Source organism: Tuber melanosporum, assembly GCF_000151645.1.
Source record: "Tuber melanosporum whole genome shotgun sequence assembly, scaffold_6, strain Mel28".
In the NCBI taxonomy this organism is placed as follows: domain Eukaryota; kingdom Fungi; phylum Ascomycota; class Pezizomycetes; order Pezizales; family Tuberaceae; genus Tuber; species Tuber melanosporum.
Window position 1 is genome coordinate 1,620,998 of NW_003299106.1, and position 23,819 is coordinate 1,644,816.

The following is a 23,819-nucleotide window of genomic DNA, read 5'->3' on the forward strand; positions in this document are numbered from 1 at the left end:
GTGAACGTAGACCATGCTACCCTACCCTAACCAGCCCTTTCTCTGGCCATATGTCTCCTTTGATGAGATATATGGGGTGTTTGTCCTCGCGATGTTGGTCCGAATGAAGTTGTTGTGTTAGACCTCTCAATACTCGCTGATGGGTTAAGGTTTTGGATACGTTAGGAGGGCAACATCCCCGCTTAGATCCATTGGGCTTCAAATAGGCCTCGGGGAGTGCTGTTTGTTATAGATTGATCTGTTGATGTGTTCGCTCCCGCACTACACGGGTTCACTTATCAAGCGATGGCCCATGATCTTCCGCCTATAAACGATGGGGGGAAAGTAACTTATGTTGTTAAGGTTACCACTTCTGGTGGTGCTGACAAGGGAAAAGAGACGGTGATTGGGAATGAAAATGGGATGTGGGTGTCTAATCGGCACAAGCATATAAAATACACCATTGAAAGTTGATGGAAGACTTTCAAAAATTCCTAGGGGACAACAGGAACTTTGTTGATAGGTTTGTGCGCCAGTGTACTATTTTGGTGCGAGTACTGATCTATGAAGTTTGTACGCAAGAGTCTACCTCAACACCAAGGACAAAAGGACATGTACTCGCTTCATCTTGCCATGGCCCAGGAATGCGCAGGTATTTTCGAGAAGAAAAACCTCCCAGATATGGCGCTTCTGGAACAGGCGTTGAGGACTGATTTTGATGAAAATCGGAGCTCAACAAAAGATATTTCGGAGTCTTTTGTGCGCGATGGTCCGGCTTTGGTGTGAGTCTCCTAACAATTTGTCCTATATTGACTGTACTAATATTCCGTGTCCCTCCGGATGGACTTCGCTTGATGATCCTTTACCTTCTTCAGCGTATTATCGCTTTCATAGGTGGAGGTGCTATGTATGCGTGTTACGATATTTCTAAAGCATCTATTTGGGATGTGATTTTAGGATCTTCACAAATGCTTAAGTTACTCCGAAGTTGTGGCTAGAGCAGTTGCAAAAATCGGGAGAGCCGAATAGAGTTCTAGCCTTGATAGCTGATATGTCGCCCAAGGAAGTGCTAAGACATCTATTGGAACCCGACCTAATTTTAAAGCCTCTAGCACCGCCCCCACAGTGGATTAAGCCTGCGGCGCCGAACTCAAGTCTCGTCTTCAAACAAACCGTCAACCCCACATCATACCCAACCACCAATTACTCAATTTGAGCTCTCACTATTCCTCTCAACTTATCCCTAGCAATTTGCTATTTGGTCGACCGATTATGTCTACCAAAATATTTGATCAAGTTTTGAAAGAGGTCAGGACCGGCAGTTCTGACTTGTTGCTCTTTCCTGACGTTGATCCCGAAGACTTCGCAAATTCCCCGGAAATATTACTGGCTCATTCCAATCGCCTTGACAAATATTCCTTCCGGCAACCTATTTATTTCACAGTTTGCCTGAATTCTTGATGACTTGCTAATACTCGCAGGATCCACTGGTTTTCCCCTGAAAACAGATTGAAGCTTGCCATGCCTTCGATGCTTCACGCCTACACTGCAAAAATGGGCAAAAGGTCCCGCTCGAAAGCCGGCCCTTCGAAATCCACTTCCCTACTCCTCGCAGGGCCCGCATGTTCAGAAAGAACAAATACTAGAGCACCCGCTCCAAAGAAAGATACCGAAGAGGAGTTTCTTGGAAAATTAATCTTTGATGACGCAGGAGGTTTTGAAGCCGGGTTGAATGAACTTGGCGGTGGATATTCCGACAACAGCGATGGAGGAGGAGGAGGAGGAGGAGGAGGGATTACGCTTGCCGGGGATGGGGATTCAGATGCGGGAGCAGACTTACAAGCGCTACAAGATGATGAGTTATTCTTTGTTGACGAGGGGCCGTCCAGTACCGACGGAACCCCCACTAGGGATATTCCGGGCGTCGGTTGTGACTCTTCGGAAGGAGAAGAAGACGGGGAGGAGGAGTGTCTTCCGGCATGGCAAAAATCCGACGACGAAATCCTTACCATCTCACTTGCTAATCGGGGCTTGCTGCGTAAGCTTCGGGACACCGGGACTGAAGACCTCATCAGTGGGAAGGAGTATTGACAGTTTGAGAAGATTTATCCGGTGCTCGAGTGGGCTGCCGGTGGCTTGGACAGGAAGAGGGTAAGTCTGGACGGTGCGGAGGGTGCGGGGAGTAGTAGTGATGAAGAGATGGGCAGGGTGGAAGAGGAAGGTGGGGATAGGGAAGCGGTGAGGTCTGCGCCCAGTCTCGGGGAGATCCTAAGGTGTACTACGAACTGGACACGCAAGGTTCCAGGGAGGCTGCGGCCGGAGAAGTTAGCGATAGTGAGGTTGGCAGATGGGAATAGGATCGGTGGTAGTTTGGTATATATGCATCCAATTCTCCTCCTTTCCCCCTTTAGGCATCCAGCATAATTTTAACAAATTACCAGTCAATGATATCAACCCTCAACTTCCACCCCCACCACCCCCGCCACCCCCTCCTCCTCTCCTCAGGCCCGGACTCAACCCTCCGCCTCTACCACATAAATGGTACCACAAACCCCCCCGCCACATCCCTGCACCTGCGCAACACCCCCATCTATTTCCCAGCACGAGGTACTGCAAACATTATGGCATCCCTGATAAGTGGTATTGCACTATGGATACGATGGGTGCTCCTGGTATGTTTCCAACTCCTTTAGGATTCAGTATTAAAGGCAGGAACCCAGCTAATTCTTTTCCCCAGAATATAGCAATTTCGTCGGTGCATATAAAGGCTCAATAAAAAGGCCAACCTTTGCCTTCCAACCTCGCAGAGATCCAAGTTTGGGCGGGTTTCATGAGTTCCCCACTGTTGTTGAATCAGGCATCAATGAGCCGCACGCTGAGCTTCAAGCGAATGCCGGACTCTGGCAAGAGGGTACAGCAGGAGCCGTGCGAGTGGTACTACAAGCCCAATTTTCCAGACATACCAAGGAGAACCCGACCCGGTTCTAAACCTCTAGCACCTCCCCCATAGCAGGTTAAGCCTGCGGCGCCGAAACCTTCCCCAAGCTCTACCCCACCAATTAAGGAAATGGATTGGCTGAAGGTTCATCATCACCGGCCTTGCAGGTATTACGAAGAGGACAAGAAAAGAAGCCCGGCGTATTTTGAGTTGTTTGGTAGGCTTACCCTGTACCTAGCAATAGAAAGACTAGCCCTATTAGTTGTTTTCTTTTTTTACGAGTACAAATGGCATGGAGTGCTCGCTTCATCTTACCATGGCCCAGGGATGCACAGGTATTTTCGAGAAGGAAAATCTCCCAGATGTGCCGCTTCTAGAACAGGCGTGGGTGACTGGTTTTGGTGAAAATCGGCGCCCAACAAAAGATCCTGCGGAGTCTTTAGTGCGACTTCTCGATGATCTGGCTTTAGCGCGAGTCTCCTAACAATGTGTCCTATATTCACTGTACTAATATGCCATAGGTCTCCGGGCGGACTTCGTCTGATAATCCTTTACCTTCTTTGGAAAGACGGATTGCTTGAAGGTGGTATTTAGAGCCTGATAAGGAGGGTTCTGATTTCTCCCGGTTTGTGACAGCACCCGAGACTGTGTCCGAGGATCACACCAAAGGGACTCTTGACCCTGCTGTTTTCCCTTATACCAAGTCAGAACTACTAATAGGGCCAGCAGGCTCAATGGAGGGCCAGGCGATTATCTCTCAAGCCTGCCTGCGCCCCACTGAGTCGACCTAGGCTAAATCCGGGATATCTGCGATCCTGCCTCGCCACCGTATTATCATCCCAACAGCCGGAGGTGCCACGCATCCTGAAGCCCGCCCGTGTTACGAGGTTTCTAAAGCATCTATTTGGGATGTGATTTTAGGATCTTCACACATGCTTAAGTTACTCCGATATAGTGGCTGGAACGGTTGCAAAAGTCGAGAGCCGAGGAGTGCTCCAGCCATGCTAGCAGATATGACGCCCAAGGAAGTGTCGAGATATCTGTTGGAACAAAATGCGACTTCTTCTATCTGTTTCTCGTTTCGGTCCGGACGGACACCCGATGCTACATGACTATTACGCAAGTTTTTTCCTTACACTACATACCCCTATACCTGTACTAATATTTGTTATGTGCACATAGGACATCTTTCCAACCCCCCCCCCACCCCCAACAAGACCCGTATGTCACTCTGGACGAATTGTATGGAGGAAATTGTCCCCTTGGCATTGAACCGAAAGCTGCTGTTCAGTTCAAACTTACGTTCCTTCGTGAAGTAGCAGACCGCTGGATCCACCAGGGCGGTCATCTCCCTGCCTAAATTGCTTTAGAAGCAACAGCCCTGGCCTGGGTTCTGACCTATTTGCTTGCTTTTCTGGAATTTATTTCTATAGCGTTCACCACTGGGGGGCGTCACACGGGAGGGGGATGGTTATGGTGATGATGGCACGGATGCTGGCGTTACTGCCTACTCGGCTGGGTCGGGTGGTCGGGATAATAATAAGAGTGGCAAGGAGGGCGAGGTGAAGAAGCGGAAAATGAAACGGAAATTACAACTACGAGGTCCGAAGGTGTTGACGAAGAATACACTTTTGAGGGAGGCTCAGGAGCGCGAGATTTTGCGGCGGGAGTTTTTGGTTTTGCCAAAGAAGATTAAGAATGAGGAGATTAGGGTTCTGTTTGTTTTTTATGATAGGTGTTGTACATGCTCCAATTTTTGAAGTTGACATAAAGCTAACACCCACTAGGCATGAATGTTGCTCTGCCCACCGGAGAGGGAGTGATGGTTAAGAAAGGCGAGGCTGTATGGTTCTTTTTCGAACGTGCTTGGAGAATGTCTGGACCCCGGGAGTCGCTCTGGATATCGGTCGATGATTTAGTATTTACTGCCCGTCCGATGGTATGTGACAATATCCTACGTATTTCTTTTAAACCTTTTCCTTGCCGTTCATGGTCACTCACTCGCTCAGCAGCACTTTGAATTCTGCTACTTTATCGTCAATCACACCCTGGGGCCCAACGGATTATTATTTCATTTTCCTTCATCCCCAACGCCCACCCCCCAGACCCGCACTCCGAATCCCAATAGAGACAACCCTACGGTGACTAATATGGTGGATCGCCGCTGGTACGAAAATAAGCACATATTCCCCGCGAGCGTGTGGACAGAATTTGACCCACATAGAGGTTACTGGAACATGGTAAGGCGGGATATGGGTGGGAATACTTTTTCCGGTTAAACCAGCTCCCTCTCAGTGGTCAACTCTGGCTGCTCCCTGGTTAGGGATGGGTGAATCTACTATCAGAAGGCTCTCTTGAAAACTACGGTATGATAGTATGATACTGTATATGATGTTTACTTCTTTTTTCTTACTTTTCCCTTATATCTTATCATAAACTACAGGACCCGGTTCAATTGTTGACCCCGATGTGGAACCATTCGTATGCTAGTTGCAAGGAAGAAATTCAATGAAACTAATAATTGGATGCGTCATCCTATTCCAAGTGCGAGTTGGTGTCGATGTTAACCACGGTGCTAAATATGCTCGAAGGATGAACTTTTGAATTTGCAGAACAGAATCCATTCTTTTCTTCACATCGGAATTACCCATTGCTCTCACCGTCGCCACAATTCCTTCATTGTCTGACAGAAATACCAGGGCAGGATGGACGGCTTCATCCGCGGGTTTAACGATGCCGTGCCAAGACTGACAGCTGCGCCGTTGGGACTACCAGCAGGTAATCAGCTCCCAAATAAACAATCATCCTGCTCAAGTCGCCAAATCAGAGTTTCGTCTCCCCCCCGGTGCTAATGCACCAAGAATGGCGAAACTCTGATCTAAGAACTTGAGCGCTTGTGCTCGGGGGTGTCAGTAAAAATCGGAAGATATCCTTCTTGTCCTGACAGAATATGCACTTGTACGGAATAAGTGGAGATGGTCTTCCGGCTCTTTACTGAACTCCCAAGTACAATCTATGGTTTTCCCCATGAATATGGTTGAACGCTAACGTATGCCGCGCCAAACAGCCCCTTATTTATTGCTTTTGTTCATTGTACAGAGGTTTTAAGTAGGAAAATAGGTCAGAAACCCGACCAGGGCTGTTGCTTCTAAAGCAGTTTAGGCAGGGAGATGACCCCCTTCGCGGATCCAGTGGTCTGCTACTTCACGAAGGAACGTAAGCTTGAACGGAACGGCAGCTTTCGGTTCAATGCCAAGGGGACAATTTCCTCCATACAATTCGTCCAGAGTGACATACGGGTCTTGTTGGGGGTGGGGGGGGGGTTGGAAAGATGTCCTATGTGCACATAACAAATATTAGTACAGGTATAGGGGTATGTAGTGTAAGGAAAAAACTTGCGTAATAGTCATGTAGCATCGGGTGTCCGTCCGGACCGAAACGAGAAACAGATAGGAGAAGTCTCATTTTGTTCTCCTTAGTAGGTGCAGAAAATTGGGCTTGCAGTACAACTCGCACAGCTCCTGCTGTACCCTCTTGCCAGAGTCTGGCATTCGCTTGAAGCTCAGCGTACGGCTCATCGGCACCGGATTCCACAACAACAGTGGGGAACTCAGGAAACCCGCCCAAACATGGACATCCACGAGGTTGAAACGCAAAGGTTGGCGTTTTCATTGAGCCTTTATATGCACCGACGAAATTGCTATAGTCTGCCAGTGGGGAATAGGATTAGCTAGGTTCCAGCCTTTAAAACTGAATCCTGAAGGAGTCGGCAACATACCGGGACAACCCATCGGCGACATAGTGGAATACCAGGCACTGGAAATAAGATGATCGCGTGTGGCTTCCATGATGTTTCCAATAACCCATGATGAAACACATGCGTGAAGCATCGAAGACATTACAAGCTTCAATTTGTTTTCACGGGAAAATCAGTGGATCCTGTGAGCATTAGCAAGTTATCAATATTTCAGGCCAACTGTGAAATAATTAAATTACCGAAAGGAATATTTCTCACGGCGATCGGAATGAGCGCGTAAGCTTTCCAGGGAATATGCGAAGTCTTCCGGATCAAGGTCGGGAAAGAGCAACACGTCGGGATTGCCGGTCCTCGCCGCTTTCAAAACTTGATCAAATAATTGGTCGGACATGATCAGGAGACCAAATAGCAAGTTACTAGGGATAAGTTGAGAGAAAGAGAGAGAGCTCAAATTGAGTAATTGGTGGTTGGATATGGTGTGGGGTTGACGGTTTGTTTGAAGACGAGACTTAATTACGGGTGACAAAATAGGCCGCGGTGTGCCTAGCCTGACAGCATCAGTACAACCATCTGGCCACATCACCTAGACTACCTCCCATTACTGGTCGCTGCTTCCACTAGCTAGTTCTAGAAGGGCCATAGCAACTTCGATGTCACTCTATCCGCCAAAGGTTTCCGATCCGATCACAGTAGACTACCGTACAGTACACCATTCGGTCTCGCTAGAACAATTATCTGAAAATTCACATGAAGCCCTGAATCACCAACTCTATCGGCCCTGTTCGAGCCATCCACTCCACTCCACTCCACTCCATCAATACAGCCATAAGATTAAATAATTATACGAAAAAAAACCTCTCCAGTATGTATGCAATGCGATAGTAGCTACCACTCCTCTCCATTCCCTATAGCTTCACTCGACCCCCTTTCCACAGCCCCCCAGCTCCCACGTTTCTCACGCCGCGGGGCAGGAATTAATACGACGGGGAGTGGAGGGCCGACTTCTTTCCTCTGGTTTTTTGTGTGGGAAATTCTTACATTTATGACTTTCCGTAGCACGATCACCAGTCCGCGATCACAAATTATCACTCCGCCGAAACGAAACGAAACGCCCAGGTTTCTGGTGGCAGTCAAAAGAGTGTATGAAAAGTTTTCGCTCCTCTTCTTCTCTCTCTCTCTAAAAACACTCAAAGACACCCTCATCAACTTGCTTACTCAACTCTTTAACTAATTTTAAGATAAAACCAGAGTGGGAACCTTATTTGAACACACTAGCTCTTGTACATTCTTCCCACATAATAATGCGAGGCCATGGTTAATTTTCTGTATTTGTCATAGCCTCATGGCTTACTGGTTCAGGATCCCAATTGTTACTCCAAGATCTCTACCGGCAGTGTTGACAATGGTAGCTATCGGAAGAAAGTTAAGTGACTCCGAGCGCGGCGAAGTATCCACAGAACCATGTTGTTAAGTGTAGCGCATACCAACCCTTGGCGCTAACCTATAATGGATGACAGAGTGTTGGACTCTTGGGTGGAGAGTGGCATACATTTAATCAGAGAGACTCTGAAAGAGGATTATACTCATATTCTAGCTCATGACTCTCGCTCAGTTGGGGTATTGGCGGTTCCGGTAGTGAAGCCTGAATTCTGAAATACTTCTCAATTGCAATCTACCTTCGCTGGTGTCAGCTTGTACCTGCAATATTTCCTTTGCTCCGACATCTCTTAGCCAAGAGGGCAATCCCATACTCATCATGGGCGGTGGTGGGAAGAGGATAGGTTAGATATCGGTCTCAGTTGTAGTGGCTGTGGTGGAGTGAGTAGTGGTGGTAGTGGTGGTTTCGACAAAACATTCTTTGAAAGGTTTCTTTGGCACCTACAACTCGGAAGTGAGCCGACTGGTATATTTCTATTAGAAACAGGAAGTTGAAACTCTAAAAATCCAGAGACACTTCGTTGAACCCCACACAACCAAAGCACCTCGGAGTCAGGCCCACTCATATCCAGGCGCAGCTTCTAAAACCATAGCCAGCGGTGTCACCAGGGCAAAGCCGCTTTCCAGATTTTTACCAATCAGTAAGCCTCCGGCTTTATACTCCCCATTCTCTTTAACGAAAACGCAGCCTCCAGAATCCCCTGTGTCAGCAAAGAGCATTTTTTTTCTTTCCGTCGACATGACTGCAATTTCATGTGCTTCGACAGACGAATGCCAATATTGTACGAAATAACCATTCACCTGTCCTCGGCGGCTCCCGGTCGTCCCCCATGAACGGGCTCCGCATCCCACATAGTGTCAAATCCATTAGAGAAAACAATGCAGTCCTCGCGAGCCAAGACTGGCAAGTTATAAGGTGTTGGTGGAAAAACGTAGTCAGTCATGGCTGGCAGCGGGATTCCAAAGATCAAGGTAGGAACGGTTTGTCCCTCTTCTTCGATCGCGACCAATATACCATATGCATTCTCGTGTTTCCACTCCTGCAAAACAGAGCTGATATAAGTGGAAACCACCAAGGGATTGTACTGAGCGCATTTTGGAAGATAAGTAATTCTGGGGCCAACGAGGAAGTTCTCAATCTCAATCTCTAGCTTCTGTATTGCTTGACAGTAGTAACTGAATTCCTTTGTGGATAAATATCAAGCGTCGAAAGGGGTTGGGCAAAGGGAGAAGAAACAAAGGAGATCAGCAGGATGTAGGTGGGGCAACAATATTTATTCAGCATCGTTGCAATAAGCAGCACTTTATTAACGGTCACATGGGTATGTTTTCTGTTGGTGCGTGGTTTTTTGTGACTACTTCCCTTCTTGTGGCCATGTGGCAACAGGAATTCGGAACCTGGACACATTTACAAAGCATCCGTGGGGTGGGTGATATCATAGAATCCCTTAAGACCAAATTGCTTCCACCACTACCAGCCGAGGATTCGGACCAAAATAAATTTGGAATTAGCTTGCCCTCGAAGGACAAAATAGAAGTGAAGAAATTGTGTTCAGCCTAGCTGATACACGTAAATTTGGGAAAACGTCACATACAGAGCGCCTGGGAGTAACTCCAGTACCTGATCTGAATGTTACCGATACTGGCGGCATGCGCCTGCATGATAGGGTGTCCCTTGGCAGTTCGGGAAGACACTTGAGGGGTCTGAATCCAGGCGGCATCCATCTGCAGTGTGAGCTCTCCCCGGTTGAGGACCCTCCCCCTCCTGCTTTAAATATAGAACCTGCTACCTCAGTTAGTCCTGATGTGACTCCAAGCTCCCGTCCGCTCAATCGATGCTTGAGAAGGCAACAAAATGGGCCAGAGCCAGTCCGGCAAAGTGAGCGAATTCAGAGAAGGCTAAAGGATATACGTAATTATGAAGTTCTAAGAAGGGTTCAACAAATGCATATTGAAGACCGCCTTAGCCGAGAAGCAGCGAATAATGTATTTATTGCTACATATGCACCGCTTTTGGAAGGACAGCGACTACCAGACCCGAATACCTTCGCTGAAGCATGGGAGAGCCCACTTCAGCCCTTCTGGAAACAAGCTATGGTGGATGAGATTAAGGCCTTACAACTGAATAATACTTGGAATCTTGTTAATGGGAGTATACCTTTTGACTCACATGCTATAGGGTCAAAGTGGGTGTTCAAGACTAAGGAGAATCCAGATAGTACGATAAGATACAAAGCTCAGCTAGTTATTAAAGGATATGAACATCAGTATGGTATTGACTATACTGAAACCTATGCTCCAGTTGGTCGATTGGATGCTCTGCGGATTCTGCTTGCTCTCGCAGCCGAGGGAGACTTAGCTCTCCATCATCTTGATATTGTGACAGCATTCCTGAATCCTGTACTTGATTAGGATAACGTCTACATGCTTCTCCCTTCTGGTGTTCAGCATGCTGACTCTACTCTTCATGAGTCGCAAATTGTTCACCTTCGCAAGGCCCTGTATAGGCTAAAGCAGGCCCCTCGATTGTGGAATAAGGATGTCGATTGCTTTTTTCTCTCACTTGGCTTTGTCAAATCGCCCTCCGAGCCAAGTCTATATAACCTACGGAAATCCATTTACCTACTCCTGTATGTTGACGATATGTTACTAGCTTACAGTAGCGAGCAACCTTTCCGAGATATTATACAACAAATTAAAACGAAATACTGAAGTACAGACCTTGGCCCAGTCAGGAGATTCTTGGGACTTGAGATCACACAACTTGCTTCAGGCAGCTATCGCTTAAGTCAGGAAGGATATATTCATGGTATCCTTTCTCGTTTTAGGCTTACGAATGCCAATGCTGTCCCTACCCCTCTGGCAAAGGATATTACTCTAGACTCGTCCGCAACTGAGAATGACAAGATAGTTGACCAAAGGAACTACCTTAACATTATTGGTTCCCTAATGTATGTGGCCTTGGGTACTCGTCCGGATATTGCTTTCGCGGTTACCAAGCTTAGTCAATACAACCATGAGCCACATACCATCCATCTTACTGCGGCTAAGAGAGTCTTATGCTACTTGAAGTCTACAAGCACCTACAGTCTTCAGTTTTCTAAGAATGAAAGTTTTGAATTCCAAGGACCACATAAGCTTATCGGATATACAGACGCCGATTGGGCAGGAAATCCACAGGACCAGAAATCAATCAGTGGATCTGTTTTCTTTCTCAGAGCACCTGTGTCTTGGAAGTCTAAAAGACAGACTATCATCGCGACTTCAACAACCGAAGCTGAATTTAGTGCTTATCTCAATGCCTCAAAGCAGGCTTTATGGCTATGGCAATTCATTGAGGATATTTGCTACCCAAGCTCTCTTTGTCCTAAGATCCCATCCAAGCATGAAAATCCGCATAAAAACCAGTCCGACTCTTATTTGGCTTACACCCATGGCTGCATAACTATCTACAGTGATAGTGAGTGGGCTATTGCGACTGTCAAAGGCGAAGGGATTACTACACGAAATAAACACTTTGATATCTGCCTCCTAAAGTCTCGTGAGCTTCAGTAGCATGGGATTGTTGATGATGGTTTTACAAAGAGCTTGACTATGGCTAGGCATGGGGAGTTTGTCAAGCAGCTAGGATTTGAATAAGAGGTGGATATTTTCTTTTATTGTGGGAGCGCACAGGGCTGAGGGTAGACCTTTCCCTTCTGAGACAATTTGTAGGAAGGGTTTTACTGGTGCCCGATGATGCCTGGGAGGATATGTCTTGGAGGACTTTGTTCAGGATGGAAGGTGTTACGGTGAATGTGCGTAGGGTACGTACTGAGTGCTGCGTATGCATTTCCGTAGTTCAGACGATTTCCAGTGTTTTTTCCAGAGTTTGCTTCATGTTGTTCTACACCTTCTTTTCTTTTCTAACTACTCTTCTTCGGACAATAAAATTCATCACTTTCTAAGATACAATTCGCAACAGATTTACTTCCCGGTAATCCAAGCGCCATCCCTTTGGTTGACCGGCTAACATCAGATCTGGGTACGAGGAGGAGGGCGTTCATTAGTCTACTCTGCGAGAGGTTCTGTTTTTTGTCTTTTTTTTACCCCGATGATACTCCCGCGAATGAGAAGATATGATGCTCACGACCCCCCCGCCGGCGCGGGGGTGAGATACACGTACTATATACTGCACACGCCACTAACAGCCCTCGACGGTGCTCCCTATACTCCTGCTCGTGTTCGGAGAAATCATCCAAGTTAGAGAGGGGATACGCATGATATCATACCACTGCGAGGAGAAATATGTAATTACCGGAAAGGGATTATTCGCGATATCACTGGTGTATATGGACCGCTGAGGATTTCTCATCCACTCTCCCACTTTTTCTTCGACAGGTAGACAAACAGACAGGCAGACGTTACCCATTCCCGCGAATGAGCGGTTAAAACACCGTCCGGAAAACCCCCCCCAGAGAAATAAGTAAACATTGTCCCCCTCACCAATCCCCTTTCCTCCCACCTTCACCGAGCCCGGGTGGGGGAATCTTCACGGGCAACGGTAAATCACTATCATATACCGCCCAAATGCCTACGATACCTATCATACCTACCTACCTACATAACCACATAATAACTGCGAGTGATCCCTCATGATAAACATATTTACGGATGATACTTTTAGCGATATCCCAGTCCGCCATACTGAGCGAAACTACCTTCAAAAATCGCCGACACCCCCCCCCCCCAACTCTACACCAAAAATGGGCATTTTTATCATTATCATACTTTGCAAAATCTCAGCTTTGTCGCTCTCTAAAAAAAAATTTAAAATTTAAAATCTGTCACCGCCATCAATACACCACCTCCACAAGTGACAAGCCCCGTTTGCAAGCCCCGTTTGCCGCGGTGCAATATGAGAAATAACAAAAGATACTTCTAATTTTATAATGTGTTCCCCACGCAAAAGGTACGATACATTGCAACAGCAGCTCTCAGCTCTCAAGGCGGAGTGGAAAAATTGAAATAATTTTTGCGCAGAGATTCTGGGTATCACAATTCCCTACACAATGGAATTAATCTCCGTTGCTTTTGGATGAATTGAGTGTGCTTAAAATCAGCCATTTTTGGTGTGAAATGGGGGAGGTGTCGGCGAATTTTGAAGATAATTAGCCTCGTACAGTACAGACTTTCATTCAAAAAAAACTACTGGATGCGCGGATGGGAGTCCTACCCTGACCAACCCTCCAAACTCCCGCGGCGCAGCGAGTATATATCACGGTACGAGTGAGCAAGAAATCTATGGTGTGTGTGTGATTGATACTCGTACAGCTAATAATCGGTTGGGGCGAACGAAACATATGCGTTCACGCTGGTGTGTGTGTGGTGGGGGTATTTGACGAGTGATTATGGGTGACTACTGCTATTTATCATACACTCTTCTGGAATTGCTCCGTCCGGTGCTCGCTGGCTGGCTATAGTGCTCTGCAGGAGTGACATTCACCGCGCCGACACGGGGTTTCAATTTCTTTCTTGATCTAGGATATGCCTAGGCTACATGCCCTATGATGCTAGCCCGCTGCCAGCATTGTAGTCTATATGGTTTTTTTTTTCAGCCTATCATACTAAATGCAGTAGCGGGTATCTAGTTTACACCACCGTTGGGCCCAAAATTTAGCTTTTCTCTTCCCCTGGTGAGCGGGGATGGCGCTGACGTTATGGTAAGATGGTAAGCCCACGCACGGCTAGGGGTACCACCACAGCGCACCCGGGGCGAAATAACCTCTCCTACCTTTCACGATCACGACATAAATAAATATTTCTCCTTCAAGTTATCATTTAATCAGACTCAGCTATCGCTGCTAAACAGCGTCCAACGTCTTAGAACACCGGCATTATAATCTGTCCTCACCTCAAAAAAAAAAAAAAAAAAAAAAAAAAGACACCCGGCAATTCGGGAACTTCAAATTCAAGTCCAAAGAGCTAACTACCCAATCCAGCCCATCCTATGCCAGGTGTCATGGTGAATCGCTCGCCTCAGTCACCCATTAGTTCATGATCCATCCCTCATCCCTCCAACACTCATCACAGCTTCGAACTAATAGATCCCGTAGACCTTTGGATGATCCACGAAGCGACATAATTCGCAAACGTAACTTTATCCTCGCCCGGTTCGCTGTGCAGTTTATGGTACCACCCGTCAAAGCTCTTGAACTCCTTGTCCTTAACCTGGCCGAGGCTAGAGACGAAATTCTTTGAAGAGTTGTAGTTGGTAATCTTGATAATCAATCCCCTCATCAGTCCACTTCAACATTCACGCAACCAATGGCACAACGATAATTTTGAAAAATACCTTGTCGGAAGACCCATGCAGCACCAAAACCGGCTTGTCAGCTAAAAACTTGGAAGCGATATGCCCCTTCTTCAAATCCTGTCCACGGGTAATCATATCCGCAATCGCGACTAACGTCCCGGTATCGTGACACAGCGGATCCGTCTTAAACGCCTCCACGACCTCAGGATCCCTAGACATATACTCGGCCGACAGACTCTGCACAATCTGCTTATTCGGGAACAGCGTCGCACCGATTTTCGAGGCACCGATTTTAATGAATCCCGGGGAGCTCTCCTTCGCGAAATCGATCATGGGACTCCACACGATTGTTCCGGCGAGGGCATTCTTGTGCGTGCCCTGGATGGCGTAGGTCAAGGCTATTCCCCCACCCATCGAATGGCCGACCAGATAGCAAGGAATGCCCGGGCGCGCGGCCAGACGGGGCCCGAGGAGCTCGCTTATGTCGGAGAGGACGAGAGATGTGGGACCGGAATTGCCCGAGTGGCGGGTGGTTTTTTCTTTTTTGTTGGAACGAACGCAGGTTTGGCCCCAGCCGCGTTGGTCAAAGGAGTAGAATTCTATGCCTTGTGCGGCGACGGTGGTCGCGAAGATGCCGTAGGTGTTACCTGTTCATCATTAATTTCTCTCTGACCATTTGATCTCTCCCAAAGGATATATGTAGGTGGTACAGTGATCCGAGAAGCCATGAACGAAGAATATCTGAGCGATTGGAGGTGAATCCGTCTGTCATTGTTTTTCCATTCATCAGTTGCTGAGGTACTACCGATTTTACCCATACCCATACCCCTCGCGATGCACTTACCAACCAAGTCTTAGTATAAATCTCCAACCCATCCTTCAAAGTCTCCCATTTCTCGGTAGTTCCGGCCATGATCCTCTATTTCTCGTTGGGTTTGTTAAGTGGAAGAGGGTGTTGTATTGGAGCTGAAGACATCAATGGAAATGTGGGTGGCACTGTACGAGTACTGTACCCATATTTATACCCAAGTACTCGTACACCTTAACATACCACTCCACGCACCTCCCGCCTATACCAGCATACCATCCGCCGCGGCCAGCGGGCTGGTGTTCACATTTCACGCACCCCTTACCTTACCGGCAGTCGGTACTTTATCCCCTTCCTTGCCCCTTCCCCCGAGGGAAAGTTATCACATGTATTAGGGCTAGGGTTCCAATCCAGGTGAACACAGTATCATACAAATGTAGCCTTAGTCTAATACGCACAACAGTGGATTCGGCCAGACGTCCAGTTAAGACTCGCGAGGCACAGCAGAACAGGTATCATACGTACCGCACACAACAAAACCACTATCATAATTCCGCTAGATCGGCTGACGGAAGCTTTTTTTGTTGGAAAAATAAAAAAATAAAAAAATGTGAAGAGGTAACTTAACTCGATGGTATTTGCGATATGATACTGTCTACCGGTACGAGTATTGTTTTGCAGCTAAGCCGCTGCCGGGAATACGTCCTGAATGTTTCTCCTCTTTAATTTGAGATCCTTTTAATACTCGAGGAAAGGGGTAAAAGGAATTCTGAATCTAAATTCTGAATGTAAATTTGAGACTGAAGTGGTGTGCTGGTCCAGGTGCTGCTCGAGGTATCATATGATATCATGTGATGCTAGGTTTTGCACTAGAGTCAAAGTTAACCCAGTTTAAAGGGTGATTCACTGTGTGTCACTCGTGGAATTTTCCTATAGACCCTCGGAATCTAATGAGCGGGGATCTCTGGACTCTGATCTGCTCTGCGATGGAAAGCGGTATCGCGGTCTGGCTCGTAATAATGCTAACCATTTCTCTCTATAAGGGTAATATATGTGCATTAAATTTTAAACCCAGTTTTAACCCCGAGCGGGAACACCACCTCTACAAACCACTCTGCTACCAAATCCCCATATAACCCCTCATCTTCATCAACCAGATCTCCAACTGCAATGTCCCCTCCCTCCTCAAAAGCCCGACCCTCGTGACCCCCTCATCCAGCTCCCACAGGTCCCTGATCTTCCCCGCAACCTCCTCCCCAAGCATAACATGCATATGATGCACAGGACACAATCGCCCATTAATCCTAACCAAAATATCCTGCCTCTGAACCCTCCCCGTAACTTCATCCACCTTGCCAGTATCCGCAACAACCCCCGGGGCCCCCTCGTCCAGCTCCCAATCAAGCACACACCCAATCTCATCAATCCCATCCATCTCCTCAATCACCTCCCCCCTCACAAAGCACTTATCCCCACCCCTCTGTGCGACATCAAAGACCTCATCGAAAACCCTCTTCCTCATCAAATCCCTAACGCTTTCTGCGAGGTCCTCCGGAAAAACCGACTTATCCTCCGTCCCAACCAGCTTCTTTGCGTTCTTCTTCTTCAGCGAGCGCATCATATTGATGTTCCCCATCACCCACTTCCCCTTGCGCACCCGTCCGCGCTGGTCGTCCGTCTGGCGCAGGCCATCCGGGACGATCCATGTCTCGCGCGTCTCTGGGTGCACCAGCTGTTTGAAGCGGATTAGGAATGCGCGCGGGACCCGGCGGTGGAAGTCGAATTCCTGTCGGACGGGCTGGGCGAGCATATGTGCGTAGGGGTTCTTTGTCAGGCGGAGTTCGGGGTCTGGGAGTGGGGCGTTCTTGAGCGGCCGACCGGCTTTTGGGTGTGCTTTTGAATACTTGACATATTTTGTTGGGTCTTCAATGGGGGAGAGGGGGAGGTCGTCGCGGGGGGTGTAGGTTTTCTTGCCATTGCTAGGGGTAGAGGTCTCGGAGGAGGAGGAGGAAGTGGCTCGAATGATAAAGTACGGTAGTGATCCAAATGATGATCTTTTAAGCCAGGGATACCGAGACGGGGTCAACATCCCCTCTCACGAAGCGATTCTCTTCCAATAAGGCTATCAGCGGTTAAAGAGAGTCCCGACCCTCCCTCCGGGGTTTTCTCAATTGCAGTTGGTTGATTGGCGTCAGTTTAGACTTTTTTTTAAACCTTTTTTTGCGCCAAGAAATATTTTTCCCCTTCCCCCAGCACTCCCCCCTGCTGTCCCGCACACTACGTCACAAATCCCAGGAAAGAATCCTCCTCACCACTGCCAACCAACTTTCATAACAAACATCAAACAAATTCCACAATCCTCCACATCCCCCCACCCTTTTGAGTGAAAGTAGGGAGGGCTTAGTATTATTCAATGTCTAAAACCCTTTTACGACTGTTACGACGGAGGAGCTTAACAGCTTCGCACTATCATCACCGCCGGCCACCATTACTCCCAAAACTCGAACAAAATGCGCAGAAAGGGTTCCTCCGACACAACTCCACCACCACTCCCATCTTCCCCTCCTCCAAAGATACAAAACCAGAGAAAACCACCTCCACCACCCTCCGCCACATAATGCGCAAAATCCCCCATCCGGGTATCCTCCCCCCTCTGCCCTTTCAACCCCTTCTAACCCACACCCACAGTAGTAATAATAACAGCCACCTCCCCCTTGACCCCACACTCCCCACGCGGCATAACTCTCAGCTCTTTCAACTGCTTCTCCCTCACACCACCGCTCATCTCCTTCAACACCGCCACGCCCTCAATGGCCGCAAGTGCCATGTCCATCTCCGGCGTCTTCACAGTGCACGTCCTCCGCTCCACCACGCGGGCAGCACACATCGCATCGCTATTCTCGAAGGCGAAGCTTCCCACGTCGCCCTGGGAGAGCGTGCGCGATTCCCAATTGCGTGAGCAGGGATTGCTAGGGAAGGACGAGGACGTCTTGTACAGGCTTAGGTGCGAGACGTATAGGAGTGTGCAGATTGAAGATCATCGCTTTTGGGTTGGGAGGGTTGTGGGGGTGGATTTCCTTGTTGGGGAAAAGGAGGCAGGGTTTGGGTTGATGTATGCTGAGGGGATGTTTAGAGATGTTGGGAGGGAGGTGGGGAGTGATGAGGGGGGGGATGTTGATGACGGGTCTGGGTGATTGCTATGGGGAGGCTGGGGGAATTGACGTCGGGGTGTTTTTGGGCGTTTTTGGGTTGTGTAATACGCGTTGTATGTGGGTTTGAGGGAGGGGGTCGGGTTTGGAAACCTTCTTTCGGTTTAACAGCGTTGGGAACTTGGAATACAGTTGATAGAAATATTGCTAAGTACATTAGAAAGAGGTACGCATTAGAGCAAGAAAGTTAGTTCATAAACTCATACATCACCCATCATGTCAAAGTGACCATCACTATCACCGCCAAGGCAGGGACCAGTCATGTAGGGGCCAGAGGGGTGGAAAGGGAATAAAAGATGGAAAAATCCGGGTATGGACACCACTAAAACCCCATTCACAACCAGCCAAAGGGAAAAAAGAAAGAAAAAAAAGAAGACATCGAACAAGGGCAAAACTGGATGAATCCCTATCGGAGAGCCGGACATCGGTTAAAGGTATGATATCCCAAAGTGAAACCCATCTTCCACAGCTGAATTGTGTGCAAGTACGGTGTGCACGCCAATAACGGTATGATAGTACGGCGCTCAAGTTCACCGGAGGTAAACGAATGGTAATAATAGTAAAACAATAAAAAAACCCTAGCCTGGGCAGTCCCGGTCATTTTTATCAATTTCATCCAACACCTGAGAAAAAAAAAACCAAAACCCAATTAAGTAAAAACTGTCAAGCCCACCTTCCAGGACCATTCCACACTACGAGGTTTCGATAGTAACACTGCTAGTGATACTCCGCTCCCGAACTTCACTGCCATCTGGCTTCTTCTCTCCTTTGTCAATAGCGGTCGTCTCGGTAGTTGTCTTTGTGGTAAGGTTCAAGGGTTCCATGTGCCCCGCGCCCCCATTGCTTTCGTTCAATAGAGGAGAGTTCTGCCACTTTGCAACATCCTTCTTCAGTTGCTCAAGTTCGTTCTGGAATCGTTTGCCAAATACATCGACTTTGGTATAATATCAGTCGCAACCCTCAAAGGAAGCCGGGCTTGGATACTTACTGTAGAAGGTAGCACCATTATAGATACTCCAGAGGCCAACAGCTGTTAGGAAGAGGGCAGAAAAGCTGCTGTGATAAAACCAAAAAGGGCATGGCAACATAGTTAGAACAGCGTAAGAGTACTGAATTAACATGAATGCAGGTTCTTGCATAGTTTCCGGTAGACGGAGGACGAGTTTGCCAATCCAGGTCTTTGAATAGGTTTTGCGAAGCCAGGTGAATGAGGTTGGGCGCCCAGCTGCTATTTTTTCACGTCTCCTCACCTAAAACAACCATTAGCATACAGTGAACGCAGCGCAAACTCGAGTGCACTAACCGTGATGAATAGATGATAAGACAATTGCCACACTCCATAAGGAACAGTTGCCCAAATCACCATCTCGATCAGGCCATACTTCTCCACTCCCTTGACCCTACTAATGGAGGGGAAGCGCGAGTCGACAAGGTCTTGATCCAACAAGTGTACCAGGCAATGCAGGACAACCGGGGGCATAATGTGAATGAACAAGGACGTAACTTTATCAAGCGAGTGGAAGACCAGAGAATTCCTCCACATAGCAATCGCCCAAGCATTGTTTCCGTATGCAAGGCAGTATGTTGAGATCATTAGACGCCGAGAGTTTGGGAAAACCCAAATGTTGAGCAAAAGAAGAAGATTAACAAAGTAGCACAGATCGGCCAAAAAGTATTGGTAGCCACGCTTGTGATAGGTGAAATAGCGGATTGGCATAAAGTATAGAAGCTGAACGGAATACCAAACATGCACCCATTCGCTATGACATTGACGCATTAGAGTTCGCTACATATAAAATACCGACGGAAGAAACTCACGGATATCCACCGATCAAGAATCCCGTAATGAAGATGTTGCAAACACCAACCACAAAGGAGATCTTCTCTCTTGTCGAAACAACCCTAGTATCATCCCATTTATCAAGAACCTTCTCGAGCCCCTGACTGTATCGTTTGCGGTACTTTTCAAACTCGACATCCGTTTTCTTAATGACTCTCTCTTTCTGCTTTACATACTCCAACTTGACCTTATCACGATGCTTCTTTAGGCTCTCACTCTGAAATTGTATCTTCCTGTTGATCTGCTCATTGATTCTCTCGAGTTTCTGTGGGAGGGCAAACTGGTCGAGGAAGTCGAAGACGGTAAGTTTGTCCAGTGGAGGGAAAACCTCACCCCAATCCTCGTTCGAGCCAACAAAGGACGTAGACCGTGAGAGAGCGGGAGAGCTGGTGGGAGTGACTTCTTTTGAAGAAGAGGGCGAAAGCGCGTTATCGAACTCGAGCGGATTGTCCACCGATGGGTGGACAGATGAAGGTAGAGGCGCGGAGGCCATGATTTGGAGTTTGTTAGCTCAAGTTTGCGAGATTTCTCCGATGCGCAAGAACAGGGCTACGGTACATAGGCTAAGCACCTCTGCTGTCGGTCGCGAGATCTTCAGTGTGTGACTAGTGAGAGAGTTCAGTGCCGTAAAACGTTATTAAAAGGAGGTCTATGCCGGGTATTCCAAAGAAAATGCGGAGAGATAAGGTATGATAGGTGTTTATATGGATAGGTGTCTGGAGTGCAGAGGTCGAGAGAAACAAGCACAGGCACTCGTACCCTAAGACGCAGAGAAGTCTCGGTAAATTAGAACCTAGAAGAGTTACTGTATGGCCAACTCGCCACATATTCGCGCCTGTGGCAAGTGCCTTTTTCTGGTGTGGCTTTCTATCGCCCCCCTGCAGTTATTAGTCACCAGACCCTACCAGGCATTGGAAACTTTTTCTCTCTTTCCAGCAGCAGCCAGAACGTCCCTCTATAGCACACCCTTTAGTACGAAAGCTCGCCATCACCAATTGCAATGGCTCTCGTACATAAACAAGAAAATGAGGATTTCTCGATCAAGCCGGAGGCTAAGACTCCGACCATCGACTCGTCTCAATGGCCGTGAGTCTTTCTCGTCTCCACATTTTCACATTTTTTTCGCGGTTGGCGGATTTCTGACCTTATATTCTATTGAAGGCTTCTTCTGAAGAACTATGAGAAACTCCATGTCCGTACCGGACATTACACACCAATACCTAACGGGTGTACCCCTCTGAAGCGTGAGCTGAAGAGTTATATTAGCAGTGGTGTTATCAACCTCGATAAGCCGAGTAACCCAAGTTCGCACGAAGTTGTCGCTTGGGTCAAAAGAATTCTCAGGTAGATTTCACCGCAATCTCCTCATCCGGGGGATTCGGCACTTACTCTGAATAGATGCGAAAAGACCGGACATAGCGGCACCCTTGATCCTAAGGTCACTGGATGTCTCATTGTCTGTATCGACCGTGCAACGCGTTTGGTCAAGTCCCAACAAGGCGCCGGTATATTGTGCCCTACTGCCCCTGTCTCGTTGGAGAACCCTTCTGGATTATTGGGCTTACCTACCACCACTACTATAGGAAAGGAATACGTTTGCGTTCTACGCTTGCACGACAAAATCGAGGGTCGTGCTCAACTTGCCCGAGCGCTTGAAACCTTGACTGGCGCACTTTTCCAACGCCCTCCATTGATTTCTGCTGTCAAGCGTCAGCTCCGTATCCGTACCGTCCACGAATCCAAACTGTTAGAGTTTGATAACGATAGGCACCTCGCCGTTTTCTGGGTGAGTTGTGAAGCGGGAACATACATCCGAACATTATGCGTTCACTTGGGCCTGTTGTTGGGTGTTGGTGCTCATATGCAGGAGCTGCGAAGAGTTAGATCTGGAGCATTAAGTGAAAATGATAATATTGTCACTCTCCACGATGTCCTTGATGGTATGGTCCCTTACCCCTATGCGATAATCTGATTCTAACTACTTCACAGCTCAGTGGCTTGCCGACAACTCTCGTGATGAGACCTATCTTCGCCGAGTTATCCGCCCCTTAGAATCTCTCTTAACTACCTACAAGCGCATTGTTGTGAAGGACAGTGCAGTGAACGCTGTTTGCTACGGCGCTAAACTCATGATCCCTGGACTGCTTCGTTATGAGGCCGGAATTGAAGTCAATGAAGAGGTCGTCTTGATGACTACTAAGGGCGAGGCTATTGCGCTCGGTATCGCTCAAATGTCTACTGTCGAGCTCTCCACTTGTGATCATGGTGTTGTCGCAAAGGTTAAGCGTTGCATCATGGAGCGCGATCTCTATCCCCGCAGGTGGGGGTTGGGTCCAACAGCGGTCGAAAAGAAAAAGATGAAGTCTGAAGGCAAACTCGATGTTCGTAACATAACCCCACAGATATCTTGTTTTTCCTGTGCCTTCTAGCTAACGATTACCATAGAAGTATGGACGTTCGAACGAGGCTACCCCCGGTGAATGGACGAAGAAGTACACCGATTATAACGCCCCAGCCGGCGGCACGGAGCAATCTGGTTCCACAAAAATTACCGAAGATGTCGCAACTGCTCCTCCCGTACCTCCGTTCGGCGCTCCCGATGTTGAGATGACTACTCCAGCTAAACCAGAGTCTGTGGGTGAGAAGAAGCGTAAGTCAGATGAGACCGAAGATGAGAGGGCTGAGCGCAAGAGGAAGAGGAAGGAGGAGAAGAAAGATAAGAGGGAGAAGAAAGATAAGGAATAGTAATATTAATCCTAATCTCTTCACTCTTCCCCTTTGCGGAGGCAAAATGTGTAAACTAGTGTCTTTTCGGTTCTACTTGTTTATTCCCTTCCCGACTGTACGTGTCACATCATGGCCATCATCACCATCATCACAGCCCCACAAATGGCATGTATCCCGAGAGCACATTGTTTAGTTGGGCCTTATCCGTTTACCGCAGGATGCGCAGTTCCTGCAGTTCTTAACACACCTCTCAGACCCCAAATCCGACTTCATAGCCCTCCAAATTCATCTGAACGATCCACATATACATCAAATTGTGTAGTATAACAAGGATGCTGCCACATCTTCCGGCAGACCGAATTGTCCGGCACTTGTGCTCTCTAGGTTCGATCCCAGTGCGACCCATCTCTTTGTCGTAGGATAGGAAATCCGAGCAGCCGTGGCGGTTGCGCTATAATATTACGACCAATGCTTCCTCTTGCAGCACTTTCACATTTCGGGGAGCTCACTCGGCTTTAGGTAATTATTTCAAAATCTCCCATTCTAGGCTGGCTAACTAGTACGGTGTCATCCATTCCGGGATTTACCAGCACCGGGAGTCAAAATTTACGGTTTCCCCCTCACATTATCTTAGCCCGTAGTTTAGGTCCTAGTGGTAGACAATTTAACCAAAGGTTAAGCTAGGAGCAAAAACATAGGGCTGTTTCCGCAGTTTTTACCGGGTGACATCTTATGAAGAGAACGGACATGATACCATTCCCACGTGACAAAGGGGGGGCTTCCGCCAAGCCGGTGAGGGCATCTCTTACCACCAACGCGGCGTCCCGCC

General features: G+C 47.8%; 5 protein-coding genes; 3 read left to right on the forward strand and 2 right to left on the reverse strand.

Moving 5' to 3' along the window:
• Nucleotides 1-4,532: 4,532 nt before the first annotated feature.
• GSTUM_00009731001 (uncharacterized protein) lies at nt 4,533-5,448 on the forward strand. XM_002840873.2 has 3 exons: nt 4,533-4,652; nt 4,705-4,856; nt 4,930-5,448. Exons 1-3 carry the CDS (start codon nt 4,616-4,618, stop codon nt 5,194-5,196), a joined length of 456 nt encoding a protein of 151 aa, XP_002840919.1. The 5' UTR covers nt 4,533-4,615; the 3' UTR covers nt 5,197-5,448.
• Nucleotides 5,449-14,117: 8,669 nt separating this feature from the next.
• On the reverse strand, nt 14,118-15,361 carry GSTUM_00009734001 (uncharacterized protein). XM_002840874.2 has 4 exons: nt 15,251-15,361; nt 15,117-15,171; nt 14,446-15,053; nt 14,118-14,369 (listed from the first exon to the last, which is right to left on the reverse strand). Exons 1-4 carry the CDS (start codon nt 15,317-15,319, stop codon nt 14,178-14,180), a joined length of 924 nt encoding a protein of 307 aa, XP_002840920.1. The 5' UTR covers nt 15,320-15,361; the 3' UTR covers nt 14,118-14,177.
• A 2,187-nt stretch (nt 15,362-17,548) lies between these two features.
• GSTUM_00009735001 (uncharacterized protein) lies at nt 17,549-18,626 on the forward strand. XM_002840875.2 has 2 exons: nt 17,549-17,853; nt 17,903-18,626. The coding sequence occupies exon 2, from the start codon at nt 18,025-18,027 to the stop codon at nt 18,406-18,408; it is 384 nt and encodes a 127-aa protein (XP_002840921.1). The 5' UTR covers nt 17,549-17,853; nt 17,903-18,024; the 3' UTR covers nt 18,409-18,626.
• A 7-nt stretch (nt 18,627-18,633) lies between these two features.
• On the reverse strand, nt 18,634-21,017 carry GSTUM_00009736001 (uncharacterized protein). XM_002840876.2 has 5 exons: nt 20,242-21,017; nt 19,727-20,183; nt 19,412-19,673; nt 19,097-19,357; nt 18,634-19,006 (listed from the first exon to the last, which is right to left on the reverse strand). The coding sequence occupies exons 1-4, from the start codon at nt 20,754-20,756 to the stop codon at nt 19,116-19,118; spliced, it is 1,476 nt and encodes a 491-aa protein (XP_002840922.1). The 5' UTR covers nt 20,757-21,017; the 3' UTR covers nt 18,634-19,006; nt 19,097-19,115.
• A 194-nt stretch (nt 21,018-21,211) lies between these two features.
• Nucleotides 21,212-23,134, forward strand: GSTUM_00009737001 (uncharacterized protein). XM_002840877.2 has 7 exons: nt 21,212-21,349; nt 21,425-21,607; nt 21,662-21,768; nt 21,847-22,203; nt 22,253-22,644; nt 22,709-22,913; nt 23,003-23,134. Exons 1-7 carry the CDS (start codon nt 21,264-21,266, stop codon nt 23,065-23,067), a joined length of 1,395 nt encoding a protein of 464 aa, XP_002840923.1. The 5' UTR covers nt 21,212-21,263; the 3' UTR covers nt 23,068-23,134.
• The last annotated feature ends 685 nt before the right edge of the window (nt 23,135-23,819 follow it).